Here is a 21992-nt window from a genome sequence, read left to right as displayed (position 1 = left end):
CAAAAAATCCTTTTGAATAACACAAACGAACATGACCAAAGCTCAGAGATGATTTTGACATTTTACTCTACACCATATAGAAAGTTCAATTATCAAGGCTCACATCTTTACTCTCATAAATCCCCTAAACAACAAATACATTATTCTCATGCAAAAGGCTGCATGATCACGAAAACACCAACTCCTGTGGTGAGACAATCATTGTTTTTGTCCGAGCAGATCATATTGGATCCTAGCTTGGAGTATTGTGTTGGTTTATGAAACAAACAGACTGGGTTGGGTCAACTTGAAATTGGGCTTCAAATCCACCATCACACTAAATCAAACAAAGTAAAAGTTAGGGGTGCAAACGAGCTGAGCGGCTCGCGAGCTACTCGAGATCGGCTTGAGAAAATGCTCGAAACGAGCCGAGCCTTATCCAGCCCGAGCCGAGCTTGAGCCTCAAAACAAAGCTCGTTTGTTTATCGAGCCCGAGCTCGAGCCTCACATGTGAAGCTCGTTAGGCTCGTCGAGCCTTATCGAGCCTTAGTGTAAACGAGCCAAGTCGAGCCGAGCTTATTTAAACTTGTTTACAAGCCGACCTCGAACCTAAAAATAAGCTTATTTAGTAAACAAGCCCGAGCTCGAGCTTTACTTATCGAGCTCGCAAGCCTAAAAAGTTTATTATTTATATTATTTTTATTTAATATACTAATTAATAGATAATAAGCGAGCCGAGCCCGGGCCGAGCTCGAGCTTGATAAAATACAAACGAGCCGAGCTCGAGCTTTGAAAACAAAGCTCGAATCGAGCCGAGCTCGAGCCCGAGCTCTCATAAGTTAATCGAGCTCGAGCTCGAGTCTGGCCGAGCTCGGGCTCGGCTCGGCTCGTTTGCACCCCGAGTAAAAGGTTCTTAAGGGAGACTAGTGTCATCTACAGGTGTACAAAAAAACCGGGTTTAAAACCGTAACCGGTCTTTTTTTACCGGTTTTTTTAAAACCGGTTTTAGAACCGAACCGAACCGGCGGTTTGTGAGCGGTTACTATTTTTGATCTAAAAAACCGGTTAAAAACCGGTTTTAAAAAAGCGGTTTTTTGGCAAAAATTGGTTAATAACCGATCCCAACCGGTTACACCGGTTACTGTTTTGGACTTGAAAAACCGGTTAGTAACCGAAACCGGTTATTAAAAAAAACGGTTTTTGTTTTGGATGAAAAAACCGGTTCGATTAAAAACCGGGCCGGTTTTTAAAAAAGAAACCGATTTGTACACTGTCATCACACTAGAGTTGGTAATTAAGTTGATGGTAAACTACACTAAAAAATGTCATACAAAATTTACATGGTGTTATACAAGCCATAGTGATTACGTCTAAAAGTACAAACCTTAAGGCAGACAATAATCGCCACTCACAACGCCATGGGTAATACAAACAAATGCTTGTGTTGTGTGTATATATATATATAACTTCAAAATTTATGCAAGTAATTTCGGAACAAATGCAGATTAAAACGCTTCCATTCATGAGAACAACCAACAGATGATCATAACTGTAAAAGTAGCGCAATTTATAAATAAAACCATCACAAAACTTCTTGCATGTCGCACTCTAGAAAGCTTCATTACCCAAACTCACGGGCGGGCTACTTATCCTTTGGATCCTCAATGGGAAGCAAATCGTCATAGGAAACAGGCACACGGATTCTTTCATGAACAGGTTGTTTCTGAGTCTGTCTTACTTCAGTTCCATTTTTTTGCACCGGAGGTTCTCCTCCACCTGCTTTAAAGCAGGTCTGTTTGTTCTGCTTTGGTTCTTTCCTCAAATCGGGTCGTTTAAATTGCATCTGCAAAGATAATAATTTACTGGTTAGCAAGGTATTGGTGGGTCCAATGAATTTTCCCTGATGGGTCCTCAGCGTAAGTGTTAAAACGTAAATTATCAACGCACCTCAAATTCCTTTCCTTTTTTCATAATCTCCTTGAAAACTTTTGGATCACGCGCTTTCAGGATGCTCCACAAAATCCCACCACCAGATCTAAAGCGTCTTCCATCGGCGGTTTTTTGACCACCACAAGCTTCAATTGCATCCACCTGTTAACATTTTATCATCATTAAGCAAAATCTAGGATACAAGACCAACATAAGCATTTAACAATCAAGTAAACCATCTCATTTTAATGGGTCGGTGTGGGTTGTGTTCGATACTAAAGGTTCAATGAAATCATAAAAATTGGCTACGACAGAAACAGGTTGCAAGCAATGTTGTAGAAGGCGCTAGGCGCTAGTCGGGCGGTGAGGTACCGCCTAGGGATTAATCGGATTGGACTTTTTAAGTATAATTTTACAAATTTATATATATATATATATATATATATATATATATATATATAACTTTATACTTTTTATTAATAAATTTACAAGTTTAGGAGATAACTTTATACTTTTTATTAATAAATTATAAAGTTTAGGAACCATATGTAAACTAGTGACAGATAGAGGGTTAAATGTTAAAATACCTAAACTTAAATGTTAAAATAGGTTTATAACTAAAATTTGGGCTTTAAACCATGGGCCAGGTTTTAAAAATTGGGTTTTTTGGGTCAAAAAACATGGGCCCGATTAGTCCGATTTTGACCGATTTTGTCCGACTTTTACCGACTTTGACCGATTTTGACCATAACCGATTTTTTTGACCGACTAGGCGCCGATTAATCGGCCGCCTAGGCCGATTTCTGCAACATTGGTTGCAAGTCACCAAAGGCCTATTTTTATTGCATATAACCTCCTAAATCGTATTACTCAGAGATTAAGATATTGCATATAACCTCCTAAATCGTATTACTCAAAGATTAAGATTATTATTGTAATCATAAGTAACAAATTAGCATTTTATTATGTTTTGTAAGAACCAAGAAAGTGTTTACAAACCAACCCAACAACTTATTTTGACTCATTAGTCAAACCATGGTGGATGCACAATTTACATTTACAACCAGATACATATTGCAAAATCAACAATACCTCTTTCACAAGATCACACAGAGCCGACACACCCAGGCAGCCCACTGCAGTCCATACAAGGTAAGACTTCCTCTCTTTCAAGCGCCTACAAGTATCTAACACAAATCTGCAAATGACACACACGCCATTAATTTCGATTTGCTTGCCTCCACTCAACAGAATAATAAAAAACGCTGAAGGACAGTCATCACAATCAGTTCCAGTATAACATACAGCTTTCTGATTAGTGAAACGATCACAATCGGCAACTAGTGGGCTGGCCACTAGTGTTGTAAGAATCGCGAGGTGCTAGTCGGTCGGTGGGGTACCGACTAGCGATTGATCGGATTGGGATTTTATATGAAATTTTCAGTTTTATATGTATAAACACACATTTTTATATGTAGACATGTTTTAACAACCTTCTTCGACCCATATTTTCAAGTACATAGGATTAAATGCCAGAATTTACAGGTTTTGGTCAAGAATATGATCGGAATTTGGCCAATTAGGGCTGGATTTGACCAGTGTTGACCGCCTACCCGACTAGATAAAAATTAATCGGTGAACCTCCGACTAACGATTAATCGGAGGCTAGTCGGGATTTTTACAACCATGAATTATTTAGGTAGTCGGTGACTTAATCGCTAGTCAGCTGGAAATAGGCGATTCCAGCAAGAATCCGGCCAAAACCTGTAAATTCTAACAACTAATCCTGTATACTTGAAAAAATGGGTCAAGGGACGAGGAGGGGTTGAAACTGTCTACTTGAAAAGATTGCATATAAAAATGTGAATATACAAAAATCCTAATCCCCACCGACCGACTAATGATTCTTACAACCATGGAAACGATTCAAAAGTTGATGCATAAGAAAAAGGAAGACCACCTTAGACAAACATAAACCATCAAAAACACATCTTTAGTTGAAAGTATTATGTGTAGTTTTGCTTGTTTGAGACAAAGCAAAATAAGGGAGATACCTATTAATATCTGTGACATCAGACCCTGCACCACCCTTCTTTTTCTTATTTTTCTTCCTTTTACTCTTACGTTTCTGATTTTTACTTTGAGGTTCTTGAGCCACTGCATCACTATACATGCTCCTGCTTTCTCCTAACTCAGCTTGATGATTGTTCCCAACCAATTCTCCTTCTTCCACATCAACCATATCAACATCGTCCATATCTTCAACATTCTCCGCATCGAAAACGGAATCAAGCAAGCTCTCTTCTCCCTCCATGATAAGAAGATGCTGCAAAGACACCAACAACACAAAACCATTATTGGAGATATCTTCAACTTTCTTACTTGCGTAAACATATGTACTTTTTAAGATATTCTGTACGTTCATGAGAAAACTCCTCTTTGTGAGAAAACTCTATCGTACTATTACTAAACCCCAGGAAAAACTTCAACACAAATATAAACCGTTTTATCAAGTTTTCTCATGATCCAAAAAAACAAGAGAAAGCATGTGTCACTCGTTTACAAGTGCACTTAAACTATAAAGAGGGTTCAGCTAAACGAGCACCCATATAAATCAAGGGCTTATGAGTTACCATAACAATGATGTCACAAACGGTGCGATGTTTAGCATCATCAACGGTGGGGGACCTCTTAAACACTTACTTAAGATCTCCTTGTATATGTGATTGAAAATAGCTACCCCCTTTCTCTCTCAATTGATCACAATTAGGGTATATATGGCAATATGGCATAATACCCATAAGGTCTCAACATCAAACAGTGATTACATTTGAAAAAACTCATTGAGGCAAAACATCAAACACCTGGAGTGCACGTCTTTTTCTCCTCTAACCTAGCTACATTCACATATATAGCATCTGTAACTTATATCACACCAAAACAAACATATGATTTCTTACAACCACAATTTATAATTGTTATCAATAGAGCCAAAAATCAAAAATTGACACAATGGTAATATACCCATAACAAACACAAGAAGAAATCGAATAACCATTTCAAGATATAAAGATTAAAGAGTCTAGGAAACAATAATGACTAATGACCCATATAAAATACGCGTAACGATGAAGAGAAACGAACCAGTGATCAAAAGCTCAATGTGGGGAAGCTGATCGTCAGCGCCGCTAAAGAGGAATCCCTTCCCTGTGTTGGTTGATTCAGTGAGTGTATGTAGATGACTAACCATTAATTTGCAGCTCCGTGGTCTGAGCTTACGACCTTTTATTCCCACATATTGTATACCTATATTATAATAAGAGTGCATCGCAAGGATTGTACTTTATCTTTATACCCATTTGTAGGTGCTGTTCTTTATGTTTAAAATTGACGAGTTTTGTACTTTATGTTTTCAAATCATACACGTTTTGTCCTTTAGCCTAACCCAGTTAGATTTTTCTGTCAAATCTGGTCTTGTGCAATGCACATAAGGGTAAAATTGTTTTTTTCACCCTATTCTTTAAAAATACAAAAAAAATATTATATATCATAACAAAGCCCTCTTCTTTCTCAAATCAATCCTATTTCAAAACCCTATTTATTTTCTAGAACCCTCCCTCCTTTCTTCTAGATCTATCTTCTTCAATAATCGAATTGAATTAGGGTGGAAGATCTGCTATTGGATCAAGGAATGTTATTATTATTATTATTATTATTAGTATTATTATTATTATATCTGAAGCAACCATGTATTGAGGGTTTTGTTGGTGGGCACATACTGATTTGATTGGATCTTCCTGAAGAAGAAGAAGAATGACTACAACAGAATCATCCTCCTCCTCCTATCCACCTCCTCCCTATTTGCAAAAATTCATGCTTTACCACACTCGATCGGTATTCATTTTCCTATCTCTTAATATACATATATACCTCCTACTTTTACTCTTATATATAACCTGCTGCACTTATGTCCTTGTTATTTGGATGATACCTGACTGACAAAAACAACGTGGAACTACAAAACCTATTCCACAATTCACACTAGTGTTTAGGATGATTTCAACCTTTGGGGATAAATAGAGGGAGGGAGGGAGGATTTTTCGGTGTCGCCTGAGGGATTGAGAAAGAATGAAGGTTGGATTATGGAGAATTGTTGCAGGTTGTTGAAGAGAAATTAGGGTTTTGAAATGGGATTGATTTGGGGAAGAAGAGGGTTTTGTTATGATATATAATATTTTTTTTCTTTTATATGTATTTTTTAAGAATAGGGTGAAAAGACAATTTTACTCTCATGTGCATTGCACAAGACCAGATTTGACAGAAAAATCTAACTAGGTTAGGGCTAAAGGAAAAAACGTGTATGATTTGAAAACATAAAGTACAAAACTCGTCAATTTTAAACATAAAGGACAGCGCCTGCAAATGGGTATAAAGATAAAGGACAATCCTTGCAATTCACTCTTAATTATAATACGTCTCGCTTGCGCTATGTGGATATAATGTATATATGTGTGAGTCATTGGGGGGGAAAGTGAAAGCTGAAGACGGTTAATTATACATCATGTGGTGGCGTTGATAGCTGAAATACAAAAGGATACATACACTAATCGGTCTTTGTCTCGATTGCTGAGTGTTATGTGCCTTATGTCCAAGACTTGATGCAAAACTACTATCGTGCCCGAGGTCTCACTGGAAGCAGCATCTCTATCCCTACGGGATAGAGGTAAGGCTGTCTACATCTTACCCTTCTCAGACCCTCTACCTTTGCTTTACTATTGGTGGGATTTACTGAGTATGATGATATTGATATTAATTAATTACTAGTCATTTACCCGCACGATGCGGCGGGAGTGACGATTTACAATAGGATACTCGTTTACCGTTAATTTATCAGTCGTCTCGTGATATATTGTATAGTACTTAAGTTAGTTTTCTTATTCGTGATATGTTGGCATTAGTTTTTCGGTTAGTTTATCGATTATTTGGTAATATACTTGTGTTAATTTTTTTAGCTGTAGTTTTGGCGTGATCTATCTACAAGAAGAATACAAAACAAGGAAGTAGATGTAATTAAAAATAAAAAGTAGGTGGACAAAACACCAAAAACAAAATACATGGAGTCTCTTGTATCTCTTCCTGTTTTACAAATGCATCCATTCGCTCATGACTTTCTTGTATCTTCTCCTCTACTGTACTAGATTTCGACACATAAAAAAACAATGTTAGACACTTACAGGTGTTTTAAAAAAGTAATTTAAAAGGTAATTTTCGGAAGCAATTAAGGCACAAAATCTACTAACTTACATTCGTTTTGATACGACTGCGGTTCATTAATCACGCAACACTTCTTGGTATACAACATTTGATGTGTAAACTCCGCGATGTTTAGAATCTTTGGCGAGATATACCAACACCTTCGTATATTGTCTTGAAATCCCCTCTTGATAACGCCACATAAAGTCCATGTGAAAATATAGAATCCGGTAGATAAATACCTAGGGCTGGCAATTTTACACGAATACATGAATACACGACACGAACTTACACGAAGTTAACAGGTATCGTGTATGGTCTTAACAGGTATCGTGTACCAAACAGGTAGACACGAGATTACCTGTTAATTTTCGTGTATAAACAGGTTAAATACATGTTTACCTGTTAATACCCGTTAGTACACGATAAGAAATTAAATTAAATAAAACTCATCAGCCATGTGCGTGTGTGTTCCTTAATTCCTTTCTATTTTCATTCCTCATTCAATTAAAAAAATAAATAAAACCCTAAACTACCTCTGTAACTCTCAGATAGCATGTCGTGTTCGTGTTAACAGGTATTAACAGGTAATTTTCGTGTATAACAGTCGAACAGTCGTGTTAACAGGTATTAACAAGTAATTTTCGTGTAATCGTGTCGTGTTCGTGTTTAAAATAATGGACACGATAAGTTATCGTGTCGTGTTCGTGTATGGGATTTCATGTATCGTGTCTTATCGTGCCGTGTCTTATCGTGTACGGGTATACACGATATGCCAGCCCTATAAATACCAACGTGCGGAATTGTTTGACCTTGAGCTTCATTAATCGTCATGGAAAAGCTAAGTCGAATTGGATATTGTTTTCTTTTCAGCTTGAATGGGAACATGTCCTCTTTAGAAAGGGTTAGAGGGATTCTTGGCAAAAAAAAAAAAAAAAAACCCTCTTTTTTCTAGCATGTTGACCGACTGCAATTTTTGCATCAATAACATTTCGCATGAAACCTTTATATATCAACCGTGTGCCATTACACGGGCCATGTGATGGATCGATATTCCGTAACAATATTATTGGGCATCCAATTTTTAAACGAAGCTTATGAGGCGACAAACCACAAACATTTAGCGAGTGTAAGAATTCGACCGGATAGAAGTTGTGCTGAACGTCTTCAGCTTCGTCAAAACTGTAATAAACTTTTTCCTCCCTTTGAAAAATGTCAATCATTTGATTATTAATCTCGTCAACACTCTCATTTTTAGTGGACAATGTTGCTCTAGAGATTATATAATACAAAGAATATACGTTATCTTCAATTGATGGAAAGATTACATTGATCAATTCTTTTATAGAGTTTTCTCTATTGTTGCACTGAATTGTCATGTCATCGGGTATGCGGATATAATTTCCTTCGATTGGTTCTTCAGTTCCATCGCCGACTCTTAAAAGAAATTCAGAAAACCATGGATCTTTAAGCACTCTCATATTTATGGTCAACCGCTTCTTTTTAGTCAAAGACCAAAGAGGTGACATTTGTAGGCTGGAGTCTACAATCTGTGCTCGAGTGCCACGTTTAATAACCGGCAACACCTGACTGAAGTCACCTCCCATAACCATTATCTTCCCACCAAATGGGAGACTAACACCTATAGTGTCTTGTAATGTACGATAGACTGGCTCTATCGCCTGTCGTTTAGCCATCGACGCTTCGTCTCATATGATTATTTTGGCCGACCGAATTAGTTTAGCGGCCCCACTTTGTTTTTTGATATTGCACATTGAATTATTTTCAAGATTAATAGGAATCTTGAATCTCGAGTGAGTCGTTCTACCTCCTAGCATATTATTAGCCGCTGATGAAGCTGTCGCGAGAGCAACAAGACCACGTGACCGAATTTCAGCAAGCAAGGCATTGTACAAAAATGTTTTTTCCAGTTCCACCTAGACCATCAATAAAGAAGACGCGTGGAAGATCATTATCAACATGCATCATGATCTCATCAAACAAGTTTTTTTTGTCCGGGTTAACTGACCCGTCGCAAATCCGATTAACTGACCCCAAACTCGTCCCAAATATATCGGGTTTTGAATTTACGCATTGGATTCGGGTTCCATTAACATCCCTACCAAGGGAGAAAATACCATCCTAACCCTTATTGTACCATATATTATGTTTTTAGAGTAAAATTCCGTTTTGCTCCATGTGGTTTAGTCGTTTTAACGGTTTTGCCTCAATCCTTTAAAAATAGCTATTTTACTCATTGATTTATTTAACTTATCTTCATTTCACTCCTCGCCCCTAACTCTGCCTAGAATGTTTGTTAAAGATAAGTGTATTATGTAATTCTATAAATATGTATTTAAATTGATTTTTAAAATCCATTTGTTTTGTCTTTTTTTGTTGATATAAAAATGAAAAATATAAACATGTATAACAATATCAATCAGATCTTTTCTTCCTCACTTCATCACCCATTTTCTCTCTCTATATCTCCTCTCTCTCTCTATCTTCTATAACACCACTAGACACCGACACCGCCACCACCAGCCCCCGCCATTACCACCCCATCACCACCACAACCACCACCCACCAGCTCCCACCACCGTCGCCGCCGCCATTACCACTCCCTCACCACCAACAACCTCACCATCAACATCACCGGCCACCACCTATCGACACCAACAACCCACCACCACCACCACCACCATCACCTGTCAACCACCACCGACGACTCTTTTGCTCACTGCCACTCTCTCACTGCCCCCCCTCCCACTATAAAATATTATTTTTTACAATACCCATATTTTTTCCTCCTGAACTATTTCTCCATCAAAAGTTAACAATAATGGCAGTCGTGACTAACAGTAATGGTAACACAGCCACCACCCAACAACCACCGTCTCCGCCGACGGCAAACGCCATCATTACCCAGCTAGTTCCAGGTGAATAGTTCTGAAACTACTTATTTTGTTGCTCCTATTATTATGATTGAACCTCCTAGATTTTCTGTTGATGCTTCTTACCCGACCCGATTCAGACCATAACCCCCAAACAAACAACCTGTTTATCCCCAAACTTTACACACGCATACGAGTTCAATTGCAAACCCTAACAATCGGTAATCAGAGCCCTAAATCTAAGCCCTACACACCCATACGGTGGCCAGATCGGGTTAAGATGGCTGTGCTCTTGTGAGTGAGAGAGAGGGAAAAAGAAAGGGAAAGAGAGAAGACGACATGTGGCGTCGATGTGGCAGGTGGTGGTAGTTGGGACGAGAGAGAAAGAAAGAAAGAGAGAGGGGGAGAGTGAGACTATCAATTGAAGCAACAGAGGCTAGGGGGAACGGTGGTGGTGATGTCGGGTGAGGAGGTGATGAATGGTGGTGGTGATGTCCGGTTGGTGGCGTCAGGGTGGTGTCAGGTGGTAGGTGGTGGTGTAGAAGAGAGAGGGGGAGATCTTGCGAAGAGAGTAAATACTGTATTTGTTCTTTGTGTGGTATATATATTAATACTTTACATTTAAATATAAACTAGAATTTAGACCCGCGGACGTTGCCTCGCGGGGGCTTGTAAATTTTACCGAGTGCGAGCGAGGCGTTTTCTTCGTATGTATTATTTATACAACTTATGAATCCCATTTGTTTCGCGATCCATGATGAAATGGATCTACGATTTCCATTCGTAATCACTCGGATGTGTCCTTTTGTAACGTGAGTTCTCAGTTAAGTTGTTTGATTTCTTCTTTCAAATCTATCTTTTCCTAGCAATTGCTTGATCATCTATCTTCCAACACCTCTTTATCAACCATGTTTTCTGCATACCCTCCTTTACCATCCATGCTTTCTGCAAAACCCATGTACCAGACACTTATAAACATCAAAAAAAGATTAAGTCCCACCAAAAGATTCAAGACATATTTGAAAACGATATAAGATATAACTTAATAATTAAAGATAGATTTATGAGAGGTTTTCAAATACTAAAATGCAATGCAAGAATGACAGAAAGTGTGGGCCTCGAAGGATTATGATGAACTACCAACAAAAGCACTTATCAGCAAAACACAGTGTTGGTTCTTATGTTGTTTTCCACAGGACCAATCAACCTAACAAACCCCTTTACACCCCTTGGGATGGTTTTTCTTTTCTTCTTTTACCCGTGCGTCTTTTTTACTTGTCCACGTGTCACCATTACGTTAATAACAATAGCAATATTTAAGCAGTTACACCTAATCACGCTTTCATAGGATGATTAATCTTTGCCTTTAGATTGTGGGAATTGAGATTAGTATTAAGCGCATTTAACCAAAAATAGCAAAAACTCCTCAACATTCACATCATGCAAAAGCCTAACAGTAGGAAATTCAACTCAATTTAACCAACACATCACTAACAAAAGGAACAAACTCGATTTACTAAAAAGAAAACTACCAGCATTGGATCTTAATAAATCCCAAAAACAACTTTTTAAAGTTATACTTTATATTGTTAGACACTCGTCACCCATGACTCTTTGTTAAATAATGAAATAGAACACCATCGTTTCGTCAAAATAATATAAAAACAAAAAGAAAACTGACCTTTTGGATCTGTGATTTCCACCACCTCAAATCTCCCACTCTTGTTATGTGACTATGAGACTATCTCTCATACCTTGTGTAATTTAAGTTTCAAATGTCAAAAATAAAAGAAGCTTCTAAAATTCAGTGGAAAATCTAAACCATCACTTTTTCAAAGATGTTCATTGCAAACAGTTGAGTGTCTTGGCATCAGTTTCAAATAACACGACTGAAAGGAAAGAAAAAATACTTCTATTGCATCTCCATGTCACAAAAAATAGAAGTCCATTTATTTTAGATATTAAATTATTTCTTTGAAACATACCCACTTTCTTATAGCTTGTACTTGAATTGGTTCTTTGTTGTCTCCCTTTGTTATTATTTGAAACCTTTTTATATGCCATGTTTTATGTATATGCAACCTTTTTCACATGACAACAACCCATTAGCCAACCGACCCAATCTGTGATGATCTTACTTCTATTTGTAGCAATTAGTAATTTTCTTAAAGGCTTTGTCCTAGAATATTTTTTCATTCAGTCAGAAGTATAAAAAGAGAGAAAATCTCAACTATAATAACGGGTGTTCTATTTTTTTAACCCAGATGCAAGATACCAATAGTTATTTTATATGCTTGTCATTTGTCAATTAGGGGATACATCAAGGCATAGTGTTTTGTTTCAATTTTTATATTACTAATTCATGAAGTTTAGACCGTTAGATAGGTGTCAAATTTTGAAGATAAAAACTGCAAACGGAAGGCCCATAAGCATTTAAAATACTTCCCAGGTATTTAACTTTGGGCATCATGAGATATTGTTGTACTCCATGGTTCCCCTAAGACAACAACTTAAACGCTAATTTTCAAATCAAATGCAACTCTTTCTACTGACCCAAAAATTAGATTAAACCCATGATCAGTAAACATCATAACACCATTCAATGTGCAAAACAGTCATACAAAAAAGTCAAAACAACCAACAAGACAAAGAGATCTCACAATTCAAATGAACAGAGCAGCAGGAATGAGCAGATCAACCGTGAGTGACCGTCTTTTGCAAACGCCTAATCTCATGTAGCTCCTGAGTCCCAGGCTTAAACCGATACGCCTTCCTGTTTTCTCCACCTACTAAACCTACACCCCAAAACACTCCAACTTAAGCAAGATCCCAGGTATGTACGTTCCATTGTTATAATTTTGTACATGTTGGGAGTTTAAATCCTAGAGTGCATGTGTGTACATTCATCTTAAATCAAATAGAGTGACATGCTTTTCAACATATGCATACAATCAACTTAAATAAAACTTCCTAATTCATCTCTTAAATGGGTACTAAAATCTTAACCACTTGCAGCTTTTAAAACTTCAAAACCAAGCATGAAGCTAGTAACCATAAGCAAGATACCAGCTGGATGTATCATCATCATCATCATCCCTTCCATCACCTAACAAAACCTCATTTTCAATAAACAATACAATCGTCCACAACAACTTCACTAAACATAACATCACAACACAACACAAATTTCAACAACAGTATCTTCCATACAAACACACACAGAAACAATATCACAACATCGTAAACACACAAATCTCAAAAGTTAACATTAAGAAACCTACAAACAAACACACTTTTTAAACTAATTTCAGTAATAAGTAAACACATGAGTAGTAATTACCATGTGATGAAGGAAGCATGGTCTCCGAAATCCCAAATATCAGGGAAGAAGCATCACTGAAACAAAATTTGGGGATTTAACACAATGAATGCAATGGCGATCGAACGGTGGTGAAGGGGAAGATGGGTAATATTTATTAGTGTAGCCGTCGGAACCCTAGTCGCGTAAAGGACCACAGAATCACACTACTGGGGTGGCATCTCGGTCGTTCGCCAGAGCAGAATGGTCGGCCGAAGGCAAAGGCCACCTTCAAACTTCTAACTCTCTCTCTCTCTCTAACTCTGTCTTTATCTCTCTCTAGGGTTTTAAGTTGTGTTGTGTTGGTAAAATGAAAACAAAAAAAGAAAAAGTGAAATGGCAAAAAGTTGCATAAACAATACAAAGCACATAACACCAAATAAGCTGAAGTTACAACTCTTTATGCCAACAAATGTTACAAATAGATATAACTAGAAAACAGCCCCGCCGCGTTGTGGCGGGGTTTGGTAGCAATTGCCGCTAGATCGTACGTAACGTGTCTAATGATCTATTGAAGCTAAGTTTCCCGTGAAATTAGGCAATGTACCTGCACGATAAACTCAAATGAATACTGAAACAAAAATCGTAAGGACATACGGCTTGTAGCTATGCCTACAGATATTGACCTGCAAAGTTTAAACATAAAAGTTTAGGTCATTCTCCATAGCTTTCACTCTCTACAAACCCCTCAATTATTAAGAAATTAGAAAATATTATTGATCAAAATAAATAAGTATCAATATCTTGTAAAGATATAGCTTGCATACCAAATAAAAATAATTACACTTTAATTCACGACTTTTTCACTGACTTCTAAAAAGGAGAGGCAAGTTAAAATACTAAAAATATCACAAATCTAAAACGCAATAGGGTCAACTTATACCTCTAAATTGTTAAAATAAAAAAAAGCTGAAAAACCAGATCAAACGGGTTGAAAGTTGGCCGTATTATTTTTTAATACGTAAAACCTCCTAACACATAAGTGAAAGTCTTATTGATATTAAAAGTCGACATTTTTGGTCCATTACCCGACTGACATTTTTGGTGCAAATTTGTCTATTAGACGACCATGGTTGCAATAGAAGTTGCAAGTGGAGAAACTCGCACCTGCTGTCTTCAGATTTTGCCGCATCAAGAGACGGTTTTCACTCAACTCATCATAACCTATTTGACACCTGGATGAATATCATCAAACACATAGACAAACATAACTAAAAGTTTATAAATAAGAAGCAAGTTACCAGCGATTTTATAATTCACATTGAAACTAATAGCGAGTGGATTCCTTTAATAATAGCAAAAAAGAGCAATAATTTTAGATTTACGTTCTCAAGATGGTGTATTACCCCGGGCGGAACAACTCAAGCAAGTCACGCATGGTGACTGCACCACCACCAATCAACCTATTGTTTACTAACCATGTTGTTTTTCAAAACTTTAGCGGCATCACATCATTCAACTACAATGCTAATAACTTATAAGGCATTTGAAGATAACTGGGCTGCTATTTTTGCTAATTTTTGGGTTGTGACTCTTCAAACTATTAATGGGCTTGTATTTTGCTAACCTATGGGCTGCAACTCTGCAAGTTATTACTGGGCGGCTATTTTGCTATTTGTTTGGGGTACAAATTAGTTAGTGAGCTTATAGATTTTGGGCTGCAACCTAAATTTAATTCATTAACTTCCAGTATGCAATCAAATTTAAGTTTCATCCTTGGTTTAAAAAAGCGGGAAGCGCACAAAAGCGATGAGGCCTAAAACCGATTTTTAAAAAGCGAAGCGCAAAAGCGGTGAGCTTTTCGTACGCGAAGCGCAAAGTAATTATATAATTTATTTTATATGCCCCATAAGTGTTTAGCATCCAATACCTATGATTTAGCTATAATTAAGCTTTATATATGTTTTATAATGAAAAAAACATAAATGTACAACATAAAAAGCCTGGTGTACAACACTCAGAAGCTTAGAAACACCCCATGTACAAAAAGCGCGCGCCTCAGCTGCGCCTTGTGTCGATTTTCCCCTAAAAAGCGTGCCTCAGCTGCGCTTCTTGTACACCCTGCGCCTTATGTCACACAAAGCGATCTACTTTGCGCCTAGGTGCGCTTCACGCTTAATCGCGCTTAAGGCGCGCTTTTTTAAACCAAGGTTTCATCAACTATTTTGCTAATCTCCAGGTCTATTACAACATCATCATTACTAATACTAATAATGACATTACAAACTATACTAAGAGCAAAAGCGTATCAACAATTTCCGGTACATCCAGCTGGATCCTAAGTTTACTTCCTCAGAAACACGTCACTCGTTGTCTTCGTCTTTTACTTTAGGGATTGGGAAAAGTCATTCCATTTACACCCACCAATCGACCTACTTTTTACCTCGTTTTTACCAACCATTTGATATTTCTAACACTTAACTTTAATGACCTACTATTACATGTCATTCCAAGGTCACAAAATTCAACATAACACATTAACACATAAAAAATAAACTCTGCTAGAAGAGTAAGATAAAGGAATGCTATTAAGATAAACAACTCACCTCAAGTGTTCTTCTTTCTAGGTCCCTCAACTGTCCTTTAATCAACTCACCTCATGGTTTACACTCTTGTTGCGTCATATTTGATATCGATTAGTATGTACAAAGCAAACAAAAGTTAAGTTACACCGAAGCATGTATATAATAATAATCACCTTCTTAAAATCTAAAATCTATAAAAGAACGATATGCCATAGTGTAAAAAATATAAACAAATAAGAGCAAATGTTAGCCTATATACGTTTTACCATATAGTAGATCAATATTTAGACAGGTTCAGTAATCAAGGAAATAAGAAGGCAAGATTACATACACACTTCTAGTTGCCGCCAACAAAGAACTATAACAAAAGAAAAAAAATGAAAATTGTCAATCACTAAAATTGAGAAAACGTGCATGGGAGGACCAACTTGGACATAATCTAGATGTTGTGTGGAACAAAGATTTGTCTTCCATTTGACCATTTAAAGGGCCGGTTCAAAACTTCAAACATCATCTCTGTTACAAATTTAGATGTTGTGTGGAACAAAGATTCGTCTTCCATTTGACCTTTTGAAGCTCCTTCATGTTAGATTAAGTATCATAATTGGACGTATAAATATAATAAATTATATATATCACAACCAAATCGTTGACATACATACATGCCTTTCAATTCCATTACTCTTAATTCATTCATTTATTTACTATATAGAAACAATAGTCCATTTAAAATCATCAAATATTTACTTAACCAAAAAAAACTTACAACAAACCAGGGGCGCAGCTTCCTTGGGGCGGGAGGGGCGCCCCCCCCCCCCCCCCCCCGAACTTTTCGACGCGTAGTGTTATTTCGTATAGAAACTTTTAGGTATATACGTTTTCGCCCCCCGGAATTGGGAAAAATCGACCCCCAAGCTTCGCCAATGCAACAAACCATGGATTTTGAATTCGCCGGACTTTGATTGTCGCTCAAGTCAGACAGAATTATCCCTCACTGTTATAGTGGTACCATTACAGAATAGGAGTCTACCTCAACAAATCGGACAAACAGTTCAGATCAGAACCGCTGTGAATCGAACAACGACAATAGTGACACTCTCACTCTTAACGCTTCAATTTCAGTCAATTTATTACATGAATCGAACAATTCCAATGCGATTCATAAGTGAACATCAAATCCGAACAGAATCAAAATAATAAGAACGAAAACCTAATTTGTGATTAATGAAAAGTAAACCTTATGCGTACCCGATTGCGTATTGATTGAGAATCGGAAGTTAGGGTTTATGATTGTGGAAGAATGGTGATTTATCTCATACCCAAACATACACAAAGTTGCTGCCTCCTACCATCGTATCTACCGTCACCGTCACCACCATTGCCACCGCCACAACCCCTCTCACCACCACAACCTTTCAACACCGGCACCTCACGTCACGCCCCCTTCTCTCTCTCCCTCTCTAGATGGTGAGCGAGAATGATTACTCTGGGTTTGCTTTTGAGTTTTGACAGAGTATGATAGATGATGAGTGTTAGGATACGTGGCAAGTGGAAGTGTAAAAAACATAACTGAAGCAGAATGTACAATAATCTTAAGCCAATTATATCCTTGGTGTGTGCATAGAAAACAGTTAAAGCATGAAGTACAACCATCAATTGCATAAATGTGTTGCAAATTAGAAGAATATATAATTGACAGAGTATGATAGATGATGAGTGTTAGGATACGTGGCAAGCGGAAGTGTAAAAAACATAACTGAAGCAGAATGTACAATAATCTTAAGGGTGTCCGGGGCGTACTCGGTAACCCCCTTCGGTGAGCGCCTTCCCCGATCGGGAACACCGCCGCCAACGTTGCGGGGACCCGAATCGGTGAGGGAGAACGGTGGTGGTTCAACGAGAGCGGTGAGGGAGAAAGGTGGTGGGCCCCATATTTCCAGCCAATCAAACCATTTTATTTCTTTTATTTTTTTTTTTGAATAAAAAAATAAGGGGAGTTAAGAGGGGAGTGGCGCCATCAAATGGGGGTGTTAGAGGAGTTTAAGAGGGGAGTTGACGTGGCACACGGGGATTGGTTTGGCGTAAGAGAGTGCACTCACCTATTAGGTGTGCACCCCCTTCACCCTAAGCCAATTATATCCTTGGTGTGTGCATAGAAAACAGTTAAAGCATGAAGTACAACCATCAATTGCATAAATGTGTTGCAAATTAGAAGAATATATAATATAATACAATATAATTACCAAAGTACCCTTATTTTATACTTGAAATTACCAAAATACCCTTTCAGTTAACATACAATATGGATGGAGTTTAGGCCGTGGAGCAAACTGGCGACAAAACCAAAAGATCAGGGAGTAAAATGGCTATTTTTAGCAAAACCGTTAAAACAACCAAATCACAAAGAGTAAAACAAAAGTTTACTCTTTTTTTTAAATAAAAAGGAAAAAAATATTAAAGATAACTAAATTTGAGCCAACCATTGATGGCAGTTAGATCAATGACTTACAGTAGTTCATTTGGTTCTTTTCACTCGATACCTATTTTATCATAATTCTCTCTCTCGATATATTTAATGAATATAATCTAAGGGGATGGTCCAAATGAAAATCACTTTTATTGTGAAAACTCGAAAACTAACTAAAAAAAGCCTAAAAAACACACCACAAAGTTTTTTTTTTCTTTTTTTCAATTTTTTTATAAAAAATCGCAGGTTTTTGTATATAAAAAAACTTTTTTTCAAAAAAAAAAAAAATTTGTATTACACATGTGTAATAATACACATGTGTATACATCCTGTACCGATAATGAATCGGACCGTATCGATATTTTCGATACCAGTATTGGTTGACACCAAGCTTATCCAACTTAGAAAGTATAGAAAATAATAATAATTATTATTATATTAAAATAATAAAGATATTAAAATTAATGTATTTTAATAGTATTAAAATAGTTAAGGTATTAAAAAATATATATTATTAAAATATATTAAAAACACTATTCATTTGATTTGGTTTATTAATTATACACATGTGTAGTATTACACATGTGCACTACAATTTTTTTTTTTGAAAATTTTTTTATATACTAAAAGTAGCGAAAATTATTATGCAAAAAAAAAAAAAAAAATTGGTTTGTTTTTTTTGGCTTTTTTAATTAGTTTTCGAGTTTTCACAATAACTAATGGTTTTCATTTGAACATTCCCCTGTAATCTAATACTAATAAAAAATAACTTTACTGTCACATCGTATTAGCTTATGATAAAGGATTTCATCAAAATGTCATGTGTCAATTTATCATGCTATCTCAACCATATAATATAATAAATAATAAATAGTTAATATAAAGAAAATTAAATGATTGAATTTAATATATATTAGAAATAATCTTATATTCATGATTATATCTTTTCAATATTCTTAATTCTTAATAATTAATATTAGTTATCTACTCACCTATATTTTAGTATAATATATCTACTTTAGTAAATAAAAACAAACCTATCAAAAGAAGATGGGATAACCAAAAAAATTATATACCCATCATTATTTGACGTAACCAAAAATTTAAAAACTCATCATGTTTATAATTTGTTATTACCGTTTTCACAAATGTTAAACATATGTATAAACAATATATATATATATATATATATATATATATATATATAAACGGGATCAGGAGAAAACGCTCAAAAGTGTGAGAACGGTGAGAACGCTTCCTAGCCCAGCACGTGTCCCGCAGCATAGAGAAGGGCGGAGGGGCTTTTTTTGTCTTTTCATTCTTCTTTTATTTTCCCTACGCGGTATGATATTTTATGGCCTCTAAGTTTTTTTTGGCGTTAACTATATTTTTTTAAACTTTTTGGCGTTGAATTAATTGTTTTTGTGTCACATTTATAACTTTTTGGCGTTATAGCGTTTACTGGTTAATTTTTTGGCGTTTTTGGCCTTTTGTATAAAAATTCACTACGAGTCATTAAAATTTGCATAAGATTACAGAAGACCAATTTTTTTGGCGTTTAATACCCCTTTTTACAAGGTGCTTTGCCAACAGCTGTTCTCCCAGTTTTCATACTACCGGCGTTTTGGTGTTTGTAATTTTTGGCGTTTTATATAATAATGTATTTTATTTATATAAGAAAACAACATATAACTTGATATCAAAACAATATAAAATGAAAACAAAAATAATACAAAATGGTAATCTAATTTTTCTTCCGAATCTTCAATGTCATCAGCCTCTTCTTTTCTTGAATTTGTTTTTGGCGTTTTGAACCTTTTTGAATACTTTAGCTAGATGCCAACTTTCCTTCATAAACCCCGTTTTTTTAGTAGAAGCTGCTTAGTGGCAACCTGTTTTTTTGTGTGATATTCTTGTTTGGTGGCATGTCATTAAAGATCAACTCTTGCTTGATGCTATTTGTAATAATGGAGTCCAAAATAGCATTTTACCCTTGTGTTGATCTCTTTATTCCATTCAAATAATCATCAAGAACATAGCTTACATGATGACATATCAATGTCATCAGTCTCTTTTTTCTTGAATATTTGTCCATCTCATTCAGCAAAATATTATTGAGTTAACACCCTCAGAAAAATGATGCATTTCAGTGAAAGCTTCGCCATCTATGACGTTTTAAAGGGAGTGTTTTCTAGAGGATATGGCGTTTTTGTGTTTTTCTGGGTGTGTTTAATTTCATTGTGTATAGACCCTTCTCTTATAGGAGTTTTTTGGCGCGTAGTTTAGGCGGGATTTTTTATTGTAATAAATGATAGTAATAAAGTAACTGTCTTTTCAGTTTCTGTTTTTTGTATTTTCTCAGTTGATTAGCTTTTATCAGTTTTATAGGTTATTGACATCCCATCTTCTAATTTTGGCGTTTTTTTTTAAATGGCCTTATGCAGAACAACATGTCAAAATACAATAACGGAGTAAATAAAATTTTAAGCAAGAAAAATATTTTTTGTATTTTGGCGTTTTGTTAGGGTTAACCATTTTTTAGTATTTTTTGGCGTTTTGCTAATAAAGATAGAAATATATCATTTAATTATCTTAAAAAAAAGAAGATTACATTGAAGAAAAAAAAGACGAAAAAAAATTAAAATTCTTCGTCAGAAGGTACTTTATCTGAATAGTATCCATCAGTTGTGTCATCTTCTTCCTCCTCGGAGTCTTCATCTTGATCTTCATCCATGTCATCATATTCACCTTCATCAGCTTCTTGTTCCTGAAGATTTTGAAGCCTCCAGCTGAACATGTCTGGCATTAACTCCAATTTTGAGTGTATTTCTGGGTTGGTACAGGTGGCGTTATGCAATTCTTCCATGAAACCCAGTCACTGCTTTGTCATGATGTTCTCTAGCCAGTAGACTTGCTGCTCTCCGCTGTCGTATGTAGTCTTCACCATGTCTATTTCATCATCAAAACGCCATGATGTCATGACAGGGTCTGGCTTCACATATCCTTTGATTGGTCCAAATTTGCTGGTTAATGCTTTCATAAGCATATGCGTTTCATGGCATTCGTTGTCTAGAGCGATGCCAATGGATAAGATTTGCCTCTGTATCTCTTCTTCCATCTTCAGAATAGCCCTGATCGTCTTAACATACACCCTACTTCTGTTGTCAAAATGGATGACGTATCGCCTGATTGTATCTCCACGAAACGATTGTTGCCATTTTTGGCGTTTTGTTTAATTTGGCGTTTTTGGTTAAAGATGTTTTTTTTTTTTGCAGAAAATGGATAGATTGAAGTGATTATTGAAGATTTATTTTTACGTTTTGTTTATATAATGATGTTTTTGGCGCGTAATTTAGGAGGAAATTTCTTCTAATAAATGTTAATAACTGTAATTCAGTTATTTTTGTTGTTTCATCTTCCTGTAATATTAAATGCGTTTTATTTTTAATTTTTGGCGTTTTGTTTTTAATGGCGTTTTATTTTTTATATGGCGTTTTATCATATGATGGCGTTTTGAATATGAGGGGTAAAAAGACCCTTTTACCCTTAATGAAGTGCGTCGCACCTAATAATATTGATGTTATTTA

General features: G+C 36.1%; 2 protein-coding genes and 1 long non-coding RNA gene across 6 annotated transcripts; all 3 read right to left on the bottom strand.

Annotated features, from left to right (window-relative positions):
* Positions 1-1402: 1402 nt before the first annotated feature.
* On the bottom strand, positions 1403-5226 carry LOC110873041. 2 transcript variants are annotated; one of them, XM_022121966.2, is made up of 6 exons: positions 5053-5226; positions 3963-4234; positions 3001-3106; positions 1927-2070; positions 1796-1822; positions 1403-1762 (listed from the first exon to the last, which is right to left on the bottom strand). In XM_022121966.2, exons 2-6 carry the CDS (start codon positions 4220-4222, stop codon positions 1622-1624), a joined length of 678 nt encoding a protein of 225 aa, XP_021977658.1. In that variant the 5' UTR covers positions 4223-4234; positions 5053-5226; the 3' UTR covers positions 1403-1621. The 2 variants fall into 2 exon arrangements, with proteins under 2 accessions (XP_021977658.1, XP_021977657.1); XM_022121965.2 differs by having other exon boundaries at positions 1403-1822; positions 5053-5220.
* A 2840-nt stretch (positions 5227-8066) lies between these two features.
* LOC110870134 lies at positions 8067-8858 on the bottom strand. Its single transcript, XM_022119336.1, has one exon. The coding sequence runs from the start codon at positions 8856-8858 to the stop codon at positions 8067-8069; it is 792 nt and encodes a 263-aa protein (XP_021975028.1).
* Positions 8859-10636: 1778 nt separating this feature from the next.
* On the bottom strand, positions 10637-17514 carry LOC110873043. Of its 3 annotated transcripts, none has more exons than XR_004865136.1 (5): positions 15960-17514; positions 14521-14588; positions 13396-14039; positions 12716-12850; positions 10637-11000 (listed from the first exon to the last, which is right to left on the bottom strand). It is a non-coding gene; the product is annotated as an uncharacterized LOC110873043 (long non-coding RNA). The 3 variants fall into 3 exon arrangements; XR_002554879.2 differs by having other exon boundaries at positions 13396-13960; positions 15960-17513; XR_004865137.1 differs by lacking the exons at positions 10637-11000; positions 12716-12850 and adding an exon at positions 12859-13161 and having other exon boundaries at positions 13396-13960; positions 15960-17513.
* Between the last annotated feature and the right edge of the window lie 4478 nt (positions 17515-21992).

The sequence above is a fragment of the Helianthus annuus genome, chromosome 8 (assembly GCF_002127325.2).
Source record: "Helianthus annuus cultivar XRQ/B chromosome 8, HanXRQr2.0-SUNRISE, whole genome shotgun sequence".
Taxonomy (NCBI): Eukaryota; Viridiplantae; Streptophyta; class Magnoliopsida; order Asterales; family Asteraceae; genus Helianthus; species Helianthus annuus.
This window is presented reverse-complemented; position numbering and strand designations above follow the sequence as displayed.